The sequence below is a fragment of the Daucus carota genome, chromosome 6, assembly GCF_001625215.2.
Source record: "Daucus carota subsp. sativus chromosome 6, DH1 v3.0, whole genome shotgun sequence".
NCBI lineage: Eukaryota > Viridiplantae > Streptophyta > Magnoliopsida > Apiales > Apiaceae > Daucus > Daucus carota.
Genome location: NC_030386.2, coordinates 38057173 through 38080654, shown reverse-complemented (window position 1 = coordinate 38080654; position 23482 = coordinate 38057173). Strand labels below are relative to the sequence as shown.

Here is a 23482-nt window from a genome sequence, read left to right as displayed (position 1 = left end):
GAGGAAGCAGAATTTGTGATGGTGAAGGAAGGTGGAGAACATATGTAAGAAGTGAATGAGAAGTTCCGAGTCGTAGAACAGAAACAGATGATTTCCAAATGTTTTCCAACAACCTGAGTTCTTGGCTCGTCTTCAGATAAAAGAGAAAGGGACTAGGGAGCATTGTTTCTCCAAGGACAGCAACTTTTTTTGCAAAACATCAGGAATTAAACGCCGTGACAGCAACTTTTTTTGCAAAACATCAGGAATTAAACGGCCTATCACGGCGTTGGGCATATTTTAAAATTTCAAGATAATTTGGAGAATTTTGCTACAACACATGGAAACCCACAACTAAATTCTGCTGAACAGATTGTACATTCTTTAAAACAAGAAACAGCAGAGAACCCTGATTTTAGTGCAGAAGTCCCGTCATGAGTTCAGAAAATCTCCTCACCGTATAAAATATTTTTGCAAAAATATGAAGTTGTATTTAACTACATTTAGTTGCATACTATATTGACAATTATCTTCAGAAAATAATAAAATTATAAAAATAACTTACAAAAAGCTATAAATATATATTCTAAATTTCTTTATATATAAATGCTTGATATTTTAGAAAAATAACATACCACATCGATTTTGGGCCGACATGTGATGGGTTTCTCGTTCCGATATGCATTCAGAAGTCCACAAATAACTAATGTATACCGATTTGTTTATACTTTTGGGGTAACCTATGACGTCTAAAAATGTTAGCAAATTGATATACATTAGTTACTTGCCCTTAAAAGCAGTGGCGGACCCAGAATTATTTGTTAGTGGGTTCCTTGTATAAATATTAAAATAAAAAAATATGATAATGATAAAAAAAGCATGAAATTTAATATATGTAAAATATATTGTGTTTTAGAACTTTTTTCTAGGTGTTTTTATCTCTTAAAAATTATTTATTAAATTTTATTCGTAACTTTGACTTTTTAAAAGCATTTTTTATTTTTTATTTCTGCCTATTTAGATGAAATTTGATTACAATTTCTATGCGGTGGGTTCCTAGAAAAATTTAAGTGGGTTCTTCTATAGTATTATGTGAATTTTTTTGCTTAAAACTACTCTTTACACATGCTTAAAGCCGGAATCAAGTGGGTTCCCCGACACCCGACGGTGACCATATAGGTCCGCCCCAGCTTAAAAGGAGCTCAAATCTCTTTAACTGATCGACGTGGAATGTTACAGATATGAACTTTAAAAAATTCACATACGTCCCCTCATAAATTATAAGATTTCAAATGGCAGGATATATTAAAATATAATGATCTTGATATTGGATTAAGAAAACCGTCTAATCATTTTATAAAAATTTCTTTTGGGGGTCATCTCTCAAAAAAAATTAAATAAATTTGTATTCCCCGTCACCCACGTAATGTACTCCCTCTGTCCCATTCAATTGTATACATTTCTTTTCAACTGCTCGACACGCATTTCAATACTCTTATAAAATATAGTTCTGTAACTTATTTTTGACATCTTCTTTTTCTGAATTAAAATATAACATCCAAACTTTAATCCAGGAAAAAAAATTTTAAAAATAAATTACACAATTACATTTTATAAGAGCATTAAAGTCCGTGCCGCGGCCCCGTCCCTGATGTATACAATTCAGGGGGAAGTAATGACTTTCATTTTCCTTGCTGAATTATTAATGGTTTTCTCCCTTTCCTGTTAGGACTGAGCATTCGGTTCGGTTAACCGAATACCGAACCGAAATTACCGAAATATTTCGGTTCGGTTAACCGAACCGAAATATTTCGGTACCTAATTCGGTTATGATTTTCTGACTATTTCGGTATTTCGGGTTTTTCGGTTTTTTTACCGAATTAACCGAAAAAACCGAATAACCAAAATATTTAAAATAAAAAATAATATATTATATTATATACATAGAAGTTTATTTTTTTAATAAATCTTAATATCTTATGTGATATACACATAATATTAAAACTCACTAACCAACCTAATTCGATAAAAAAAACCACCCGAACTTTAAATAATATTAAGCATGTATCTTCCAGATCAAACGATTGTTCGTAAACCATGCTCCTCCACCTCATTGCACTACTTTGCAATCCTTGGATTGCTGTATATTCAACTTTTTACGAGATAAATTGTTTTACTCCGCTATTTTTGTGAATTTTCTCTATTATTTTTTGATTTTGGGTCACTATTATAAAATTTCGGTTTTTTATTTCGGTATTCGGTTTTAACCGAAATAAAAAATTCGGTTCGGTAAAATAACCGAATTAAATTCGGTTTACTATTCGGTTATGGTTTTTGAGCTTATTCGGTATTTCGGTATTCGGTAATTCGGTTCGGTTTTTACCGAATACTCAGCCCTATTTCCTGTAACATAATTGATGTATTAAAAAGCCTGCTCATTAGCCCATCAAGGTATCTGGGCCGAAAGGCTAACACGGCCTAATTAATACGAAGCATTAAAAGTAAACGGGGGGTTTTCTATTTCTTCGATTGTGATTTGGGAAAAAATTGAAAAGGCGGGAACCCTCGTTTACTCTAAAATTTACGAGTGATCGAGTCGTGGACACATACCACACACAGAGTGTGTATCAACGGTTTTATTTAGGGTTTGGAAATATGTTCGGCGGTCAATTCGACGGCAGTGCTGCCTTTGCCGGCGGCGGCTTTATGCCTTCACAGGCTACTCAATCTGTCTCTGATCACTCCTTCTCCTCCCCCGCCAAGGTATCTCTCAAATCTCTCTCTCTCTCTCTCTCTCTCTCTCTCTCTCTCTCTCTCTCTCTCTCTCTCTCTCTCTCTCTCTCTCTCTCTCTCTCTCTCTCTCCCCTCTCTCATTCTCCCTCTCCCCTCTCCCTAACTACTCTCCTGCCCCCCCTCTCTTTATGCATCACTATGTTGCAGTATTGATCTCTAATTGTTTTTAATTTATTCTTGTGGATTATATGGAGGAAGATAAGCTAATTGATTGCGTGTGTGATCTGGTTGGCAGAATCGTGAATCGCAGCAGCTACTTCCGTTAACAGTGAAGCAGATAAGCTTGGCATTGTTGTCGAGTGATGAGAAGTCTAATTTCTCAATTGACGGCGTTGAAGTCAACAGTGTAGGCATTATATATAACTATGTGACTTTTGTTAATTGAATGAAGGTTTTGGTTTTTTCTATTCTTGTTGAGTGAGTTTTTTGTTTGTAGGTTAAGTTGGTGGGAATGGTAACTAATAAGGCTGAAAGAGTTACTGATGTTTCGCTTGAGATCGATGATGGGACCGGACGTATTGACTGTACAAAATGGTACTTATTTTAATTGACCACATTTTTTGTTTATGATTTGGATTTGTGGTCATGTATATTACTGTGTTATTCTTGTGGTACATTGAGAAGTAATATGCAATGTGGATGCTGTGTTGATTAGGGTTAATGAATCTGCGGACATGAAGGAAATGGAGGGTATAACGTGAGTATTGAAATTTCCTATAGGAGCAGTTTGTTTTTTATTGCAAACATTTAGTTATAAAGCTGAAATGCTTAGTTTGTATGTTTCTTTCTCTAACTATTTTTTTGTATCTAGGGATGGCATGTATGTTTGTGTTCATGGACACTTGAAAGGCTTTCAGGGTAAAAAGCAATTAGTTATCTTTTGTATCAGGTATGTAATTTTCAATTTTTTGTTTTTAAGCATGATTTACTTATTTTTTGATTAACAAGCAGAAAATAGATACATAAGAAAACTTGGGCATTCATGGAAATCATAAGAAACGGCACATCTATGAATTGATGCACTTGTAAATCTGTTGGCTGAGTTTGAGCATTGTATGCCTAAAATATGATGCTGTTTAAAACATCAAATATAATTCTTTTAGTGATGTGTAGGGTTTAATGCAACTTAACGAAACTTATAGTTCCGTTCTTGCATCCTTGCAAATGTATTTTCAACAATGTTTATGATTCACCTTATTTCAGGCCCCTGAAAGACTTTAATGAAATAACGTACCATTTTGTCGAGTGTGCTTATGTCCATCACTACAACACCAAACTAAGGGTATGATCTTATTGTAATATGTTTTAAATTTGGTTTCAAAGTTTAGTACTAATTAAAACTGACACTGTGTATTGCAATATTGCTGATTCAAGGTGCTGGGTGGTGGCCCTGTTGCTGGTCATATGCCAACTCCAGCTGCTAGCATGCCTTTTCAGGGACATCAAGCAACTCCATCAAATCAAGTCAGTCTGAAGGGGAAAATTTATACTGTATTCTTTTGATTACATGTCAATGCTTATACTCTTTTTTTGCTATCTTTTGCTTTCTAGTTTCCAGGTGTGCAATATAGTTCTGGCGACTTTGGTGGCGTTGACAAAATGGTTTTAGAGTTCTTGCAACAGCCTTCTTGCGTGTAAGTATATGCTTACCTAATTAAAGAATTAAACCAGCTTGTATGTGTCGCTGTCAAAATAATCTTTATTATTTGTGATCCCGTGTCACAAAATTATAACAGGTGGTAGGAATTTCAACTTTATCAATGTATTGACTATAATAGGGCTGTCCCTATGTGGTCCTACACAAAGTGCTTGAATTGTATAGTGTTGATCATTCTTCACGACATTGGTAGAGAATAAAAATTCTAGGCATTGGCTATCCTAATTGTTTATTGAATCTCTATTTCAGAGATGTAAGATGTTTATGAGCTGGACATGATATCTATTAGACCAAACTGAGAATTAAATACCTTAAATGTACTCATTTGTAGAAGCCAAATCCTCAAGTTTGTATGTGCAGAAGTAATCAATTAAAGTTTCAATGAGTGATATAATAGCTACTAAATAGTTAATTGCGGCTTAACTCTTTGCCTCTTCCCGTAAATGTCTAAAAAATGTTCGTTTTTGTAATACATGTATAGCACATAATTTCAGCAAGAATAGGGCTGCCACTTGCATGTAATAAAATGGATGGAGAATGGAATGAAATTTGTACACTAAATTGGGGGTGATTAGAGAAATAATTTTCATTCATTCAATCATTCCATTTCAACTAGAAATTTAACCAAATGTTTTGGAAGGAATGCTCATTCCACTTCTTCATCAAGTTCCCTACAATCCTCATCAAAAAAAATTTAGAATCACTCAAATTTAGTCACTATTATCTCATATTTTCTTCTTTCACCATAAAATTTCTTTATAATTTTCCATCCATTCTCTCATGCCATTCTATCCAATTGAATGCAACCTAAGAGTTTTATGTTTGACTTGATTAAGGGCAAGTCGTGGTCTGTATATTTTATTCTATATGTGCGATAATAAAACTAAAACTAGAATTTACTACTCCAATGGTGTGGTAAACTTTATGCTAAAATAGGACAATGCTATAAATTTTGCTACATATAGAGTAAAAGATAGATGGAGCTATAATTGCTACGTAGTGGAAGTTTATTACAATGGAAGTTAGTTAACTTCGTAGTGGAAGTTTATTAAATTTGAAACAAGATTTAGAACAATGGATTGGAGACATGATGCTATTTTAACCTCACCACTTTTTGGTGCTTAATTATAGCAATAGCTCCATCGGTTTTAGCACAACCACTGGACATGCTCTTAACTAGTTTGGTCAACAGAACATATCTTGTTTATAATTAGCTAGCTGGCATTTTATCAAAGACAGCTGTTTCCTTAGTTACCTCTATAATTCTGGAGTGCACCTAATCTCAATTTGATATATCTGGGATTCACTTGCTAATTTCTTCTTGTTGCAGAGTGTTTAGTTGCTGACTTGCTTTATCTCTTTTGAACTACCATTGGTATCATTTCCATAATGGTGAAATATATTAAAGACTTTTGTGTAATATTATTTGAATAAAGACGCCCCTAACCAGATTGGGTTTAGTAACCAACTAAATTAGGTTTGGATATCTATAGGTGAGGTATTCACTATTTATTTAATACCATACACAACTCTAGATTAAGCAATTTACTTTATGCTTGTTGTAGTCTTTGCAAGTGAACACGTTTTTTTTGTGAATATGAGTTGTATTTCAGATTCAATATATTTTGTTAATAATCTGACAATGTAACATCTTGATAATCAGATCACTGGAAACTGGGGTTCATCAGGATGTAATTGCAAAAGGTTTGCGGATTCCACGGGAAGCAGTCATGTATATTTTCTTACCTTCTGATGAGAGTGGGCTTTCACACACACACACACACACACACACAGGGTATGCACTTGCACAACTGACAACTGTATAGGAATTATGTTCCTGAATAATTTACCCTGGATGTGGCAGAAAATCAATTGACGTTCTGGTGCAGGAAGGGCTGGTTTATTCTTCAGTCGATGAGTTTCATTTCAAGTCTACAACCAATGGTTAATACCTCAGCTTACATATGAGCATTTACTCAATGTGTCAATCTTTGCCAAATGAAATGACAGATTAGCTTGTAGTAACATTTTTTATTTCGTTTCCTCAAGAAGCCTTTCAGTTGGAGTATGATGTTAACAGTTCCGCGGTCTTGTCTAGATATATAAACTTATTACTCATAAAAGTTGGGGTTTTTTTTTTTGGTTGTGTTCAGCTCTTCATGTTAGGCAGGTTATTATGTTGCTTGAGTAGTTACTCTGTACTAAATTTAGTACGATAGCTGACTGGTGATCCAGTCTGATAAACTTTTACTAAGATTTACAGTACTGTGTGTAAGGGTGCAGGTAGAGCTGTTTAACGAACCGAGCTGTTCGCGAACAAGCTCGAGCTCGGCTCGTTAAGAGCTCGTTCGGCTCGGCTCGTTAAGTTAACGAGCTCGAGCTCGAACACAAAAAATTGTTCGTTAAGTAAACGAGCTCGAGCCGAGCTTTTAGTATGTTCGGCTCGAGCTCGGCTCGAGCTCGTTCGGCTCGAGTTCGGCTCGTTAAAGCTCGAAAAAATGTAATATTTTCGGTTTTTTTTTATAATTTATATATGTTATTGGACTCAGAATTCAACATAATATATATATATATATATATATAATTTTAGGAAATAATAATTTTATTTGGTTTTTAACAGGCAAGTAGAAGTTTGACTAGTACCGCTAACTAGTGTTTAATCCTAATTTAGTGTTTCAATATTTTAAAAAATATTTTTTACCGATCCAACTGTATGGATGTTAACATATATACTCCCTCCGTCCCAGTCATTTGTATACAAATGGCTGGGACACGGAGACCAAGAAACTGGATAAGAAATGAGTAAAATTGGATGAAAAGTGGGTATAGTGGTGGGACCCATTTATATTTAATAATAAATTTGAGATAGTGGAGGAAAGTAGTGGGTGTAATAGTGTTTATATTATTATAGAATGGAGATAGTAGAAGAAAGTAGTTGGTGTAATGATGTTTTATATTATAAAAGTTTACTATTTTTGGAATGTATACAATTGATGGGACGTCCCAAAAAGGAAAGTGTATACAATTCATTGGGACGGAGGGAGTACATTTTAGTGATATAAACAAAATTTCAAAAAAAAATTGAAATTATTAGGTTAGCTATTTTAAGAGTCAACTAGCGGTTTGTCCTTTTTTTTTCTGGCTCGGCTCGACTCGACTCGACTCGGCTCGGCTCGTATTTGTTCGCGAACAAGCTCGTGTTCGGCTCGTTAGTTAACGAGCCGAGCTTGAACACAATTTTTGTTCGATTAAAAAGCTCGACTCGGCTCGGCTCGTCAGAAAAAAAATTAAAGCTCGGCTCGGTTCGGTCAAAACTCGGCTCGGCTCGGTTCGTGAACAGCTCTAGGTGCAGGACCAGTAAAACAAATATCGGATATTTTAGAAAAGAATTTTCCAATTAGTTTAGGAAAAGTAAAAAATGGGTATTACTTTATAAAAATAAAACACACGTATCTGCTGCAACTCGCCAATATGATTTGATCCATTCAATAGAGCTTATTCCATAATCATATTCCAGACTCGAACGCTCCATTAAACTAATTCCATAGATAATATTTCTAATTTAAATCTGGTCACCATTTAAATTTTTAGACCCGTTGCATGATGGGAAATATTATTAAGTTCGTATCTAAATTTTAATATTTACTTTTTCAGTTTTTTTATGCTCGCGTCCAAAATGCATATAAATAGTCTTACTTTCAAAGAAGATCTTTCCTTAATTTCTACATGAGCAATAACATCATCAAACCACTCTCAACAAGCTCACCACCATACATCAATCTCCTTAAATCATGCACATCTGCTCTCCAACTCAAAAAAGTCCACGCCCAACTCATCACCAATGGCCTCTCTCGTTTCTCTTTCGTCTCCAGCACTCTCTTCGCTCACTACGCCTTGTCTAACTTCACTTATGCACAAAAGCTCTTTACTCAAATTCACAAACCAACGATCTTTGATTACAATAATATGATAATGGGCCACTCTAAAACCTCAAATCTTGAAATGGGTGTCTCGGTTTATGCCCAAATGAGGAGTCTTGGAATTAGCCCAAATGCTCGCACTTTCCCGTTATTGGCCAAGGCTTGTGAAAATGTACATTCATTAGGTCAAATTTATGGCCAAGCTGTGAAATTTGGGCTTTGTGGGGATGTTTATGTTGTGAGTTCGTTTATTCATATGTATGCTTTGATTGGTGAAGTTGGATTAGCGGTTAGAGTGTTTGATGGGAGTTTGGATAGGAATGTAGTTTGTTATACTAGTTTGATTTCGGGGTTTTGTCGAAATGGGTATGTGGATTGTGCTCGGGAGGTGTTTGATGGAATGACGGAGAGGAATGATGTTTGTTGTAGTGCAATGGTTTCGGGGTACATTTCGAATGAGAAGTATAGTGAGGGGATTGGGTTGTTTTGTGAGTTGAGGGAATGTGGTAATGTGAGGTTTAATAAGTCGATTTTGATGAGCGTGCTTAGCGCTTGTGCAGCTGTTGGTACGTATGAGGAAGGGGTGAGGGTTCATTGTTATGTACGGGAGAATTATTGTGAGTATGAACTTGAACTTGGAACTGCGCTGATAGATTTTTATGCCAAGTGTGGGAATGTGGAAGTTGCGGTGGCGATATTTAAGAAGATGAGTTGTAGAGATGTAACTACTTGGACTTCGATGATTTTGGGTTTAGCGTTAAATGGTAAGAATGATATGGCCCTTGATCTTTTTAGAGAGATGGAGAGGATAGGACCTAAGCCAAATGCTGTAACATTTATTGGGATTCTTTCTGCATGTAATCAGAAAACTCCATTGACTGATGCATGGCGATTGTTTGGTCGTATGTGCAAAGTTTATGGCATTGCACCTTTAATTGAACATTATGGATGCATGGTTGATCTACTAGCCCGTGCGGGCCAGATTAAGAAAGCGGAGATATTGATTAAAAGTATGCCGATGGAACCAGATGGAGTCATATGGGGGTCTTTCCTGAATGGTTGTCTAATACATGGCAACACTGAGTTGGGTTTAAATGCAGGAAAGCATGTGATTGAGTTAGAACCTCAGCATAGTGGGAGGTATGTGCTATTGGCAAACATGTATGCCACTTTGGGCAACTGGGAAAGTGTGACACGATTAAGGAAGATGATGAAAGTTAAACAAGTTGTTTCAAAACCCGGATGGAGTTCCATTGAAATTGATGGAATCACAAACAGATTTACAGTTGATGATAAGTCTCATTCCCATGCAAAAGATATCTACCAACTCTTATCACTACTGACTAGGGACTTGGTGTCATCAAATCTTGAATCAGTCGATCCAGATTAAGTGATGATATTGATTGCTAAAAATTGATTCTACTCAATCTTCCAGCTTCCAGGCTTAAGGTCAGTCAGACCATATTCTGTTTTTTATATTCAAATCAGTTATACCCTTCGTATGAGCAAACTACACTAAGAAAAGTTAGTTTTTTTAATCAGAATTTTATTTCTCTCTCTTGTTTTAAGCAAATCACTGTTACTGCTATAGGAGGTAGACCCTACCTTGGATTATAACTATGATTTTCTTTTCAAGCGTAGGTAATGGCCAATTGGATCAATTAGTACTACTATATTAGTCAAGTTGTTTTACTTGTGATTATGGTAGAAAACTATGTACTAAATGGCATCACTTTTGTGTTTTTCTATTCTACGTGCCAAGTGCACACAATGACGACAGAAAGAAGTTAATCTGTGGGGATGGTGATAAAACCAATACTGAAGGCCCTAACAAAAATCTCCAATACCTCAAATCACCCGTCTCCTTAAAATTACTCTCTTCCCTAACAAATCACACCTCACCAATCAAACAGCCAGGCCGTCACTGTTGTCCTTTTCCCTAACCATTTTAAGTATCATTTATAACATTACCATAGAATCACTTCTTGTGTGGATCTGTAGTTCTGGTTTCCAGTTTTGCTCCAAACCAGCTTAGTAATAATTTAATAATGTCTGCTGCAAGCTTTTCAGCTCCGGTGGCTGGATCCACCTATGTAGGCTTAAAACCTAACCCAGCAAAGCTGTTTGTGATGAAGGATTCGGTTGCTTGGAACAAGAAGACTGTATCGAATGGATCTAAGACTCACTGTATGAAGGTACTCTGATCGCAACTTGCACTTTTTTATTTATTTAAAGTTTCTCATGTCTTATATTGGCTCTTGTTACATGTATATCTGTATGAACAGGTTTGGAACCCGATTGATAACAAGAAGTTTGAGACTCTCTCCTACCTTCCACCTCTCACTGATGAATCAATCGCCAGGGAAATTGATTACATGATGAAAAAAGGATGGGTCCCATGCCTTGAATTTGATGCAGTAAGATAATTATTTATTTATTTTTATATGTTTAATACATATCCTAATGGACATGTTTTACCATTTTTGTGCAGTAGGTTTATTTCTAATTGCTTTTATCTTGTTGCATCAAATATAAGTGTTCAAGAGAAATCTGAAATGGCAATTTGTTATTAAAGAAGGTGCAACTACTGATAATTGATGTGTATTGTGAACTCCCTATGTTTAGCATTAAAGGATAACAATCTGGAATACAACCATAAAATTTTTAGTTGCTTTTTGCATCAAATCTTTTCCGTAGTTTCAAACATGCTGTAAACTGCCAGATTTAGTGATTTTCAATAGTGATAAAACTTGACTTCATTGTAAAAAACTATTTTTTTTAGATATGTTTGTTATATCTAGTTTTCTTCTTCGTTTTGCCACTTGCATGTACAAAATCATGATATAAATTAATGGCTTGAAATTCTAGTCTGTGGTGTGAAGTTTATCATTAAGTGGGGGTTGATATATACTAATTTGTTGTTTCCTACTTTTTTTGTATACAGCTGGGGTATGTTTATCGTGAGAATAGCAGAATCCCAAACTACTACGATGGGAGGTACTGGACACTGTGGAAGCTTCCTATGTTTGGTTGCACGGACGCATCTCAAGTCCTCCATGAAATCGCCGAGTGCAAGAAGGCGTATCCTACTGCTTTCATCCGATGTCTGGCTTTTGATAACATCAGGCAAGCTCAATGTATGTCCTTTGTCATTCAGAAACCCGCCACCACCTCCTAGATCTTCTGCTCCTTGAAAAAGTTCTAGCGCGAATCTGTTCTGCTTGTTCATCATAATCTCTTCGCTTACAGCGAATGTTTTTCTTCTGTTAAAATAATGTGGTAGGTGAATGACTTTGTTGGATAAATGCTTTATGTTATATTCCGAAATGATAAACAATCTGTAACTTGTTTGAGCACCTGGTTTATTTTCGAATTTATAGCCCATTGTTTCGATCTAAGCTGCCATGCCATTTAAGGACTGTTTAGTTATTTATCTTTCCTCTACACTAAAAATATTAAATATAAAAAACATTTTTGTTTCAGAAAACAATAATTAAAGAGTAAAAATCATTTATTCATTCTGTTGGAATGATTCGGGCAATTCTGGCCTTTTATATGTCAATTTACATTTTTAACCTTAAAACATAAAACGATATTATGGGGAACATATGGGCTTGTTAGGGATTAACTATGCGGCTATGCCCATAACTTGATGGGCCTTATGCAACTGTTCTATGGTCGAAGTTTGTTTAGTGGGCTGGCTAACACTTCGAATATAAATTTACCTCCACTGAGCAAATAAATTTGTTTGCCTCAAATATTGTACATGACATGTATGTTCGATCTATTTGCACTTTTTAGTGATTTCGTAAAAACGAAAGCAAGTGATCATGCCTCTCTGAGTAACACTTTGTATCCAAATTATGTTTCGGGTTGTTTTTGTAAATAAATGATCAATTTTAATAGTATGATTCATGTGTATACATGAATTATATTATAAGGATTTTATATAAAATTTTAATTTTCTTATTTAAATTTCCTTTATCATTTTAAAGTTGATTATTTTGTATATATGGAAATTATTTGAATTTTTTTGAAATTGTCTTGATTGTCATTTAATGAGTTCGTACGTTAATTGTGCATCTATTGATGGCTAATTTTGTACCATTTATGAGTGACCATGATTGATGGCTTATTTTTGGCTTGTAAGAGGCTTTTATGTGCCACTTTGTTGGCTGCAATTATGTGCCACTTTGTTGGCTTGTTAATAATTGTTATATTTTTTCGGTATATTATCTTTTTTGTCAGTGTCTCACCAAAGATCCATCTTTGGTTGAGACTTTACTTAATTTCCTTTTTCACTTGTTGAATGATAATCACATGATGTTAATTATTATTAGTTATTGGATATATTATTCTTTATTTTTTAATAATGTATATATAATCAGTTATATATATAGACTTATATTCTACTTGTTTCCTTTGTTTATATTTTCAGGATGCTTGGAAGAAGACGGGTTTTTCTTTTCGGACATTAAAGTTTTATTATCTAAATTTCTCCGGTCATCTTGCATGTCCGATGGTTAGATGATAAGCTTTCTTGAATGAAAGAATTATCTCGATGAATTGTCGGATCAATTTTGTTGAGATTCATTCTCATTATCAAAAAAAATTTATAAACAACTAAGATTTGAGAAAAGATCTGGGAGCAGTTTCTTGTGTAACTAGTATTTTTTAATTATTTAACAAATGAGAATAAAATAACTAATAGTTGTGCATATATATGACAAAAATCAGCTTAAATTACGGACCTTGTTGCCTGACAAAATTAGTATAGCACGAGTCTACAGGTAGTCAATGTTACTGTGAAGCGTCGCAAGGGTCAAGAAGGAAAAGTAAAAATTTCAGTTGAAATTGGTCCATGCTTTAACTTATTTTCAGATTGGGGCTTTTAAGGTTTAGAATGTACTGCCTGCTTTTCTGCTTTATCGGGACAATTATTCTTCGTTTCATGTCTTCATTTTTTTTTACGAATTAAACCTTCCGAATAAAGGGTAAAAGTTTGACCCAAACCCCTATAATTCATTCGTTTTTATGCTACCCCTTAGATGTTACATATGACTCGAGAATTGGTCGCTTTATTTATTCACTAAACCGTCGGAACAAACTTAACGTTAATATTTTCCGAAAATAAAAAGAAAATAAATAAGGATCTGATTACTTAACAGTTACTTTCTACAAACTAAAGGATCGTATATAAATAATTGGCACAACGATAATATTTGACTTGACGATTAACAATCCTTGACGAGATTATAAATCCTTGTAATACAAACTAAAGCAAGTCGGCCAACTCTATGGCAGGTCACAGCTTACATTTTCGTAACCATTGCAGCTTTAATAAATGTAAACAAGCATGCAACTCGGTATAGACTGCAGCTTTAATATACATAAATACATATCCACGTATTTATATATTTTTTAAACCCTTTTTTAAACCCGATATCAGACTTAGTTTACATGCATCTCGACTAATCCGAATTTATATATCCACAAATACTTGGAAGCTCACTCCGAACTGAATACTAACATATACTTCTCTAGTTATGAGATACATTCGTACGGCAAGCTTCAAGAAACTATTTCATATTAGGCGTCCCAGAAGCTCCGATGAAGAGGAATGCCCAAGAGTGTCTCTTTCGAATGACCAAGAACACACGAATGGTGAGTTTAAGAAAGATTTCACTCCGACAGAGACATCTCAAGCTCAAAGGTGCAATTGGAAAGGCTTTTGTTTCGATGAAATCTTTATAGCAACCCATGGTTTCAGCTCAGGTATCTCTCAGACTCTAAATATTTTTACATGCATGCCTATACTGAGATTGAATCAGGATTTCGAGAGAGTCGGACCCTAAAATTAATTATCACTAATATTTGAATGTCAGCCAGAGCCTAAGAAATATTTTTGACTAAAACGAGAATTTGAAAAAAAAAAAAAAAATCATCAATCAAACTTTGATACTTAGTAGAGACTATAACCCAGACCAGTTCTCGTTCCGCCACTGGGTACACACTAACACAACACGCTAACAAATTTTCTGAAATGTGATTGCAGAGAATTTAGTAGGAAGAGGAGGGCATGCAGAGGTATACAAAGGAGTGTTAGGAAACGGAGATGCAATTGCTGTGAAAAGGCTGACGGATTCGTCGAATGATGAGAAGAAGGAGAAGGAGTTCTTATCAGAGATTGGAACATTAGGCCATGTTAATCACCCAAATGTATCTTCACTTCTAGGCTGTTGCACTGACAATGGGCTTTATTTGATTTTTCACCTCAACCCCAAGGGGTCTGTTGCTTCTCTTCTTCATGGTAAAGTAATAATTTATTTTAAGTAATTCAGTCTGGTTTTTATGAAAAGGATATGTAAGGGTAATTTTTAATGTAATTTTGCAGATAAGAATTTACCAACAATAGATTGGAAATCTAGGTACAAGATTGCGGTTGGAACTGCTTCAGGCCTTCATTACTTGCACAAGCTTTGTCCAAGAAGAATTATTCATAGAGATATTAAAACTTCCAACATTTTGGTCACCGCAGATTATGAGCCGCAGGTAGTTTCTTGATCTTAGCAAACAGCACAGATGCTAAACTTTAGTGAAAAATGTTCTCGATTTTACATCAGACCTCTTCGATGATGCGGAAGTCTTGTGCACCGGGATCGTATTTAATCTTGAGTTTGGTATATACCTTTGCAGATATCTGACTTTGGATTAGCTAAATGGCTGCCATCACAATGGACTCATCATTCTATTGCTCCCATAGAGGGAACATTCGGGTATGCATTATAATTACTTCCGGTTGATTTCAAAGCAATTTATTTTACTAGAATAAAATCGTGAATGTCACATATTTGTAGGCATTTGGCACCGGAATATTTCATGCACGGGATCGTGGACGAGAAGACTGATGTTTTTGCTTTCGGAGTATTTTTACTAGAAATCATCTCCGGCAAGAAATCAGTGGATAGCTCTTACCAAAGCTTGCATGGCTGGGTAATGCCCTTTATCTTCAGTCTACTCGTCGCATTTTCACATAATTTTCGTAATGTCAAGAGTACTTATAATTGAGCATCTAGGCGAAACCGATACTAAACCAAGGAGTTTACGAAAAGCTAGTAGATTCAAGGCTTGAAGATGCGTATGATATCGCAGAGATGAACAGACTAGCATTTGCAGCATCTCTCTGCATTCGAGCTTCTCCCAAATGGCGCCCAACAATGACCGAGGTATTGTCAGGTTTACGGTTTCATTAAAATCACGAAAATAGGATAGACGGTTAACGCAAAAAATTTACTCGTTCCGTCCCAGATTAATAGTCATTTTTTTTTCTATTTTCAGACGTGTATAATGATCCAAAAAAAAGAAGATACTGGAATAAAAATTTAATCATAATTGCAATAAAACAAAGTGATAGTAGTATTATTGGGACGGAACATAATAAGTGCAGTTGTGTGATTCTCATGAACTTGAACATTTTTGGCGGTCGAGGACAAGAAAATAGTGGGATTCGCTTCTTACAAATTTTGGCCTGCATGAGAATTGTTTCACGGGCTCGTCTAAGCATTAAATGTTCAATTACTCCTAAAATACACATTAAACAACATGCGCAATATTTGGTGTGAATTTTGTGGCTATTCTTCAGACATGTAGTTAAAAAAGTTGTGTTGCACAAATGGACAGGTACTGAAAGTAATGGTGATGCAAGGAGAAATTGAGAAAGAACAGTGGAAAATGCCCGAAGAAGAAGAGGAAGATGAGTTCCGGGGTTTCGAAGACCTTGAATGTGAATTTGATAGCTAATTTTCAACTTCTCTTTTCACTTTTGGTTGATGAATTTTCGGTTTGATTTTTACTTTAAATATAACTACTTTTAAGTGTTTATTTGTTAGGCCGGAGTTAAGTCCCGTGTGCCCTCCACATAAAAAAATTAAGGAGAAATTCTTTGTACGAGCAGAAATCACCAAAATAAGGTCGACCTAGCTAAATGCCAAAATAGTGAAGATGGATACTGTTATGTACTCGATTGTATGAGCTCTTTACACTACATGAGTCTTAAACTCTTAACAAACAAAATAGTGCAAGACTAGGTTGTGGTACACAATTACACACGCAAGTCGCAACATGAACCGTTTACTCCCTCGTTAAGTTATATTTACATCTGAGAGGGAGTACTCTGCACAAATTCTAATGTTCTTAATATAATTTCATAAATTATTTTAAATTAATTTTCTTATAAATAAAAATTCAATATTTAAACTATTCAAAAACAAAAAATTTAAAAATAAACTAAAACTCTATTTTGTAAAAGCCTTTAAAAGACCTGTTAAATAAGAAAACTGTATAAAATGAGCGGAATTGAAGGAGTAACAAACGAGACTGGTCTGCGGGCATGTCGCATGTAAATGAACATTTAGCTGGTACAAGGCTGAAAACTTGGAGTTTGCTAAATATCAGGTGACCTCATACTCGTCCTATGGCCCGTAAAATATGATATATTCCTACAACCAATAGCAATTGTTCTCTCATTCTCTTCCTTCAATTATTTTTCATTTTTCCTCTGGTGTCCACTGTTGTACATTGTAGAAAAAAATCTCCCCTAAAAAAGCCAGCTACCGTGCAAAAGGAACTGAAAATTTAAGTGACTTGCTGAATAAACTAAGTATGATCAGTACCAATTAGACATGGATTAGTAGCAAGTCAGATTAGGAGAGCTGTCAAGCTTCCGAGATCTGGAGAGAAAATGCAAGAAAGTAACTAATCATAGTTCTGATTTGACTATATGAGTGATCTGTGAAGTCTACATCTTTAATCACAGTAACATTATTTTACCCAAAAAAGAGATTACATGCATTAATTAATACACGTTCATGCCACCATTTTAAACTTGGTGGCAGCCCAGCAGCAAACATCAACAAAGCTTATAACGAACGAGTAAACTACGACATGATACAGGCATAAATATTGGTATGAAAACAATACTGGTGGGACATACTGGAAAGAAGCTAGAAAATTGCAACATCCAGATCCACATACAGTTAATGACAGATCCTTTCCAAAAGATAGGAAATTCTGTAAATAAATTTTGACATACTAGTTTACAGATTAGGATCCATCGCTTAATCCTTTCTTCATAGAAAACCTGCAAGGATATGATACATGTGTAAGTTGACCCGTCTTTCTACTTGCACAAACATAAGAGAGGCTGAGAGGGGAGAGGGGAAGAGTTCAACACATGGGATTGGAGGGAAATTCTACCTGCCTATCAAACAGGTTATACACTTTCAGTTTTCCGAGATATATCTTTTACCTTTGCATCTACGTGATCCTGCAGGTGACCATTATATGCACATTAATAAAGTTCAAAAAAATTCACGATCGGAGTTAATTTTAATGGTAATATCAGCCAGAAGTATAACATTGCAGTTAAAAATGTTCAGTCCTTAGAATCTACGGCCACATGATCAAGCTGCAGACAGTGACGAAGCTTGTATGAAAGTATAGGAGGGGCCATATGACCAATAACTTCCTGTTATCTGGTCTCTGTTTTATATAAATAGTATAGATTATTGATTTTAGTGTTCACCTAGTTTCTTATAAATCCATCTTTAAATTTGATTTGCTTAGAAAGTACCAACTTTGATTTTAAAGTTTGGATGAGAGGGTCTTTATTTCTTATTTGCACTCAAAGTCTTGAAATGATGAATTTTTGAAGATGGTATAAAGAAGAAATAAGAGATAAGGAGTTTGATGGAAAGAGAAGTTCGGAAAAACAATACAGGAGGCAACACAAAGTACTGAACTCCATAATATGTAATCCATGCAATGTTTGTGTGTGTGTGTGTGTACAAGTGACCACCAATTTCTTTGCTGTGGGCCATTACCCCACCTGTCCCAAGGAAGCTCCGCCGGTGGCCTCCGAAATGCAGAAGTACTAAAAGCAAATCATATGCTTGTTGGTTTTAACTCAAGAGCTGGATATAGAATCCTCTAAACCGGCAGGATCTTATACAACCTTCCTATAGAGTATAGATAATACTGTGTCAAACAAATGTCTGTAACTCTAATTCTATGTGCAGGAGAGTTGGAATGGATTATATGGGAATTATATAAAGAAAAAAGGCGAGGAAAGCAAAAAAAAGGGAGAGATTAAAAGTCATGACAGTGTCAACATCTATGATAAGACTTGTGATTAGTATAAGTAAGAAAAAGAAGTCACGCTCAATTATGAACTACATGGAATGCATATTTAGAATATAGAGAAAGGGAATGAATAAAGGTTAGGTATAACTGATAACACAGAGTACGCAATGAGATGAAGTTATGCACAACAGTCGATGAAAACAGTTTAAATTCAAGTTCATGGCCACTTTATTCGAATTCATCCAACCAAACACAACCTAAGGTCCTATAATCTCAAAAGTTTTTTAAGTATATGGTTCATCTTTTCTACACTGACAAGTCGAATTGCCTAATTTGCCAACCGAGTTTAGCACAACAATAAGAGATATAAGTTTAATAGCCTAATGCTCCTATAATGCAAAGCAGATGTGCGAATATACTACTAGATTATCAATCTTTTTGTTCTACAACTAAAAAGAGCGCCACCTCAGGAACACAGATCAGATATATGCAGCGCTGCTAAAGAATGGACATGTAATTGCTAACATAATCATAATTGCCTGAGAATATTAAAAGCATCACAATTTGGAAATAACACATACATTTTTAGTAATTCCCTGTAAACCAGAAAGCTACGGTTTGATCAAACACCGATGTCAAAAATAAATACACAAAACAGGAAACGTAGAGCCGCAAACCTAATATTCCATCAACAATACAACAGAACATACAAAAAGACTTATAGTAAAGGCCAAAGAAGCTTACCACTCCTCCTTTAGACTCGTAGTAATCATCCAATGCCCACTGATACTTTGACTGATTCAGTCCAAACCAGTGCGCCACATACCCATCCAAACTCGAATGCGCTGCAATTACCTCACAAGTATCCCAATTAAATATATAAAAAAAACAAAATTCATATTCTTACACACATAAATCCGAACTGCAAATATTACAAACTCCCCTATCAGGCAATATAATTAATCTCAATCATTCTAGGATGGCGGGGGAGGGAGAGAGGGAGGGAGGGAGGGAGAGAGAGAGAGAGAGAGAGTACCGTGTTGCACTTTAGCAACCGCGTCCCAAAAGAAAGCGAAAGAAGAACTCCCATCCTTGGGACTATAATGAACCGGAGGAGGAAGAACCGGCGGAGGAGACTTAAACTGAACCGGCGGAGGAGACCCGGACTGAACCGACGGAGAATCAAATCTCCTCGGGATTGACGAAGAGAGAGGCGAGGTTTGATGCGAATGCGGAGTTGCGGAAGTTTTAGGCGTGGCCGGAGGAGTCACGAACACCGTGTATGGGCCGATCTTTCCGATCATCGGCGGCGGAGTAGATTCGCCGTTCATCGACATTGAGTGTGTGTGAAAGAGATAGATTGATAGAATTTGGGAAAGTGAAGTGTGTGTGTGAAGAGTGAGTACTTTATTACAGCAGAGTGTACTGTCTAAACAAGGCAGGCACAAGATTCGACTTGTGTTTTATTTACGACTAAGACCAAGTGTACCGTTTTCTAGATTAATCAGTGTTGACTATTGTCCCACCCTGAAGGCATTTGTCCGAGTTCGGACTACATTTTTATGTTTAACTCTCTGATTTTATTTCATAAATTCAAATGTTTAGACTAGAGCCCGTTTGTCCCGGTTAAAGCTGGGACTTAAAACTATATCCAACTTTAAGCTAACTCTAAACTGAAAAATGTCTGTTTGTATAAAGAAGTCGGTTTAAAATCAAAAATAAGTCAGCTGACTTAAACCAAAAGTTAGTTTGAGATATTTTTTTCAACTACTTAATTTTTTTTTGAAATTTTTTTTGATAAAAATTACCCTCAGTCATAAATCAACCAAAAAAAAAAATTATTTTTATTTTTATATTTTCAATAACTTTTAAGTCATTAATAAGTCAAAATTATCCAAGCAGACATTTTAAGCTCACAGATTATCAAATAAATTACGTTAAGTCATGAGTTATAAGCTCAGCCAAACGGACTCATATAATCACCGGACTCGTATAATCACCGAGTATGTTTCGTATATTTTTTGTTCCAGGAATAAAATTGAATATAGGATTAAGGCAATTAGAGGCTGTTTGTTACATATGATTCATATGCTACTTAGCATGCTATCTGGAGTTTTTTATAAGCGTGTCAAACTGGTTTTTACAAGGAGATAACTATATAGATGTTCAATACAGTATTCAGGCCGGAATTTTTATTTTTTTTTGATATCTATTTTATATGCGCGTGATATTATTAATCCTATATCTAAGTGAAATTTTTTAACATTGTGAATGTGTTTGAAATTTTTTAACATTGTGAATGTGTTATAATATCATTATAACTAGCGTAGAAGCCCGTGCAAGGCACGGGCCAGCATTTATAATATATATGTAGAACAAAGTTCCACGTAGTCCACATATTTACTGTAGTACCGTAGACCACGTATGTTCTGCAACTATCGAATGACATAAAAACTTTGCAAAATGTGTTGTTTTGCAAATAATGTTCTATAAACATCATTAATTTGTTAAAAATTTTGACAATCCTAAACATTCTACAAGTTAAATAGTGAAAAACACAATATTCTGCAAAACATGTTAAGTTTGCAGAACATATTTACATATTACAGAACATATGTGTTCTACCTGTCGAACATAAATAATTTTCAAATTTTTTCATGAAATAGTGATATTTATAGAATGTATTTCACAAAATAACAAATTTCATACATTTTGCAATGTTTTTATAGCATTCTATAGTTGCAGAACATACGTGGTCTACGGTACCAGTAAATATGTGGACTACATGGAACTTAACTCTATATATGTATATTATTTATTTTAAATAATATTTTTGTTTGTTTTTATAATATAACTGTGTTTTTATTAAATTTTTAAGTATAATTTTACTTTAAAACCAACTAATAATATCAATAATATCTAATTCAGGATAGTAAATATATTTTTATTTACTCAGAGACTAATACGAAATAATTTGTATATGAGAGATTTTTACAATCAATGAAGTCTGGTGGGCTATTCAATCTAACTATAATGACATAAGTAGAACTTTTAGACGCAAATTATATATTTAAATTTATAAAGTAAGTAAATAGTTGAAATTGATTTAATATGTTCACAATTTACGGTCACCTTAGTAATACGATCGAATTCAAACACATGAACATATAAAAGTTTAACCATACGAGTCGATCAAAGTTCAAATACACATAGTTGTGATCTCCCTTCATCTCTCTTGCTCCTCCTTTTTCGCAATCTTCTTATAACCGGTCTACACATTATATACTTATATATAATAAGCGTAAGGGAGATAATTTGGTCGCATGGTCCTCTGGTCCAAAAGCTTATCATCCGTTGGATCTTATATTGAATAAATAAGCACCGTTAGATTGGAACAAAATTAAATTCTGTTCTAGAAGGCAACTGATATCTACTTGCATGTTTATAATTCCTTTTCTGAATTCAAAACAAATTCTGTCTTTCACATGTATATGATTTTTTCTAATCCTAAATAAATATTTCCTACCAGTTTTATTCGTAGAATCATATAAATCTCACCGTCACAATTTTTTTATAATATATTTTAAAATTAATAAGCCGGATTTATGTGAGTAACAAATACAAAAACTTTTTCTTAATCCAAAATAGATTCTACTTTCTTATTGCATATTTATGATTCCTTTTCTTAATTCAAAACAAATTATGTTTATCAATTTTAATTTAGAACCATATAAATTTTTTGAAAAATATTTAAATCACATTATAAAAATTTTAATATAAAATACATTTATTAATATAATCTAATAGGAGTTGGCATAACGTATTCCACTCAAAATATATTAAAATTTGATAGATAGAATTTAATACTTTGGCATGATACATACGAGAAAAGGAATTGCTTGATTAAAATAATTTATTTGAAACCATTAATGGTTGTGATGATGTATTTACCAAAGTTCTAACTTACAAACAAATCATAATTTCGAATTTTATTTTATTGAAAATTTTAATTTATTATTTATAAATTAAATTTTTTCACACCATTTAAAATATATTTAAAAAGTTTATAAATAATTAAAAAGCTCCCGTGCCTTGCACGGGCTATAAGCTAGTATTTATAAGTTAAATAATATTATGATCATCAGTCGGTCGAACGATCATTTGCTATCTTATTATTATCTTATCATCAAAGTTTATCAATATTTAATAAGTTGATCTATTTTTTATAAAATCATATGTGATTGTTTTATTTAATAGTCAATTGTCTAAAGCTCGACTGATTTGAGTTGTAATTTGGTTGAGTACATGCACTCGAACTCTATTCCAAGCTAATTTTATATTGTTTGGATGATAACTCAATTTTGATTTCCATTCGAGTAAAACTCGATTTTTGTTTGTTTTTTATAATATAATTATGTTTTTATTAAACTTTTAAGTATAACTTTATTTGAAACCAACTAATAACATCAATAATATCTTACTCAGGATAGTAAATATATTTTTATTTACTCAGACTAACACGATATAATTTGTATATGGGAGATTTTACAATCAGTGAAGTCTAGTGGGCTATTCAATTCAATTATAATGACACCAGTTGAATTTTTAGACGCAAATTATATATTTTAATCCATAAAACATCTAAATAGTTGAAATTGATTTAATATGTTCACAAGTTACAATCACCCATAGTGATATGATCGAATTCAAGCACATGCACATAAAAAGTTTAACTATACAAGTCGATCAAAGTTCAGATACACATAATAGTTGTTGTCTCTCTTTTTCTCTTCCTTTCTCTCGGTCTTCTTACGACCAATCTACACATATTTATATGTTGAACAACACTATGATCATCAGTCGGTCGAACGATCATTTGCTACCTTATTACTATCTTACCATGAAAGTTTATCAATATTTAACAAGTTGATTTATTTTTTATAAAATTATATGTGATTATTTTATTTAATAGTGAGTTGTCTAAAACTCAACT

The 23482-nt window shown here is 34.2% G+C and overlaps 5 protein-coding genes across 5 annotated transcripts; 4 read left to right on the top strand and 1 right to left on the bottom strand.

Annotated features, from left to right (window-relative positions):
* Positions 1-2488: 2488 nt before the first annotated feature.
* LOC108225482 (replication protein A 32 kDa subunit B) lies at positions 2489-6567 on the top strand. Its single transcript, XM_017400353.2, has 10 exons — positions 2489-2742; positions 3008-3118; positions 3209-3306; positions 3428-3469; positions 3584-3661; positions 3976-4054; positions 4147-4236; positions 4324-4406; positions 6093-6161; positions 6294-6567. The coding sequence occupies exons 1-10, from the start codon at positions 2635-2637 to the stop codon at positions 6376-6378; spliced, it is 843 nt and encodes a 280-aa protein (XP_017255842.1). The 5' UTR covers positions 2489-2634; the 3' UTR covers positions 6379-6567.
* A 1490-nt stretch (positions 6568-8057) lies between these two features.
* On the top strand, positions 8058-9868 carry LOC108226332 (pentatricopeptide repeat-containing protein At5g06540-like). The gene has a single exon (XM_017401274.2). It carries the CDS (start codon positions 8156-8158, stop codon positions 9737-9739), a length of 1584 nt encoding a protein of 527 aa, XP_017256763.2. The 5' UTR covers positions 8058-8155; the 3' UTR covers positions 9740-9868.
* A 209-nt stretch (positions 9869-10077) lies between these two features.
* On the top strand, positions 10078-11700 carry LOC108224372 (ribulose bisphosphate carboxylase small subunit, chloroplastic 3-like). Its single transcript, XM_017398955.2, has 3 exons — positions 10078-10544; positions 10635-10766; positions 11294-11700. Exons 1-3 carry the CDS (start codon positions 10398-10400, stop codon positions 11525-11527), a joined length of 513 nt encoding a protein of 170 aa, XP_017254444.1. The 5' UTR covers positions 10078-10397; the 3' UTR covers positions 11528-11700.
* Positions 11701-13823: 2123 nt separating this feature from the next.
* LOC108224730 (probable receptor-like serine/threonine-protein kinase At5g57670) lies at positions 13824-16228 on the top strand. The gene is made up of 7 exons (XM_017399439.2): positions 13824-14124; positions 14405-14659; positions 14744-14901; positions 15046-15125; positions 15207-15342; positions 15426-15575; positions 16030-16228. The coding sequence occupies exons 1-7, from the start codon at positions 13896-13898 to the stop codon at positions 16147-16149; spliced, it is 1128 nt and encodes a 375-aa protein (XP_017254928.1). The 5' UTR covers positions 13824-13895; the 3' UTR covers positions 16150-16228.
* Positions 16229-17129: 901 nt separating this feature from the next.
* LOC108224731 (uncharacterized) lies at positions 17130-19955 on the bottom strand. The gene is made up of 4 exons (XM_017399440.2): positions 19526-19955; positions 19234-19334; positions 17605-17674; positions 17130-17488 (listed from the first exon to the last, which is right to left on the bottom strand). Exons 1-3 carry the CDS (start codon positions 19824-19826, stop codon positions 17621-17623), a joined length of 456 nt encoding a protein of 151 aa, XP_017254929.1. The 5' UTR covers positions 19827-19955; the 3' UTR covers positions 17130-17488; positions 17605-17620.
* Positions 19956-23482: the final 3527 nt, after the last annotated feature.

Bases quoted from the DNA above. Each gene is read 5' to 3' on its own strand.
- LOC108225482 (XM_017400353.2), top strand. From the start codon at position 2,635: ATGTTCGGCGGTCAATTCGACGGCAGTGCTGCCTTTGCCGGCGGCGGC. The intron at 3,662-3,975 runs GTATGTAATTTT...ACCTTATTTCAG, and splicing joins TTAGTTATCTTTTGTATCAG to GCCCCTGAAAGACTTTAATG. The intron at 4,237-4,323 runs GTCAGTCTGAAG...TTTGCTTTCTAG, and splicing joins AAGCAACTCCATCAAATCAA to TTTCCAGGTGTGCAATATAG.
- LOC108226332 (XM_017401274.2), top strand. From the start codon at position 8,156: ATGAGCAATAACATCATCAAACCACTCTCAACAAGCTCACCACCATAC.
- LOC108224372 (XM_017398955.2), top strand. From the start codon at position 10,398: ATGTCTGCTGCAAGCTTTTCAGCTCCGGTGGCTGGATCCACCTATGTA. The intron at 10,545-10,634 runs GTACTCTGATCG...CTGTATGAACAG, and splicing joins CTAAGACTCACTGTATGAAG to GTTTGGAACCCGATTGATAA. The intron at 10,767-11,293 runs GTAAGATAATTA...TTTTGTATACAG, and splicing joins CATGCCTTGAATTTGATGCA to CTGGGGTATGTTTATCGTGA.
- LOC108224730 (XM_017399439.2), top strand. From the start codon at position 13,896: ATGAGATACATTCGTACGGCAAGCTTCAAGAAACTATTTCATATTAGG. The intron at 14,660-14,743 runs GTAAAGTAATAA...GTAATTTTGCAG, and splicing joins TGTTGCTTCTCTTCTTCATG to ATAAGAATTTACCAACAATA. The intron at 15,126-15,206 runs GTATGCATTATA...ACATATTTGTAG, and splicing joins CCCATAGAGGGAACATTCGG to GCATTTGGCACCGGAATATT.
- LOC108224731 (XM_017399440.2), bottom strand. From the start codon at position 19,826: ATGTCGATGAACGGCGAATCTACTCCGCCGCCGATGATCGGAAAGATC. The intron at 19,335-19,525 runs GTACTCTCTCTC...AGGTAATTGCAG, and splicing joins GGTTGCTAAAGTGCAACACG to CGCATTCGAGTTTGGATGGG. The intron at 17,675-19,233 runs GTAAGCTTCTTT...GGTCACCTGCAG, and splicing joins ACGAGTCTAAAGGAGGAGTG to GATCACGTAGATGCAAAGGT.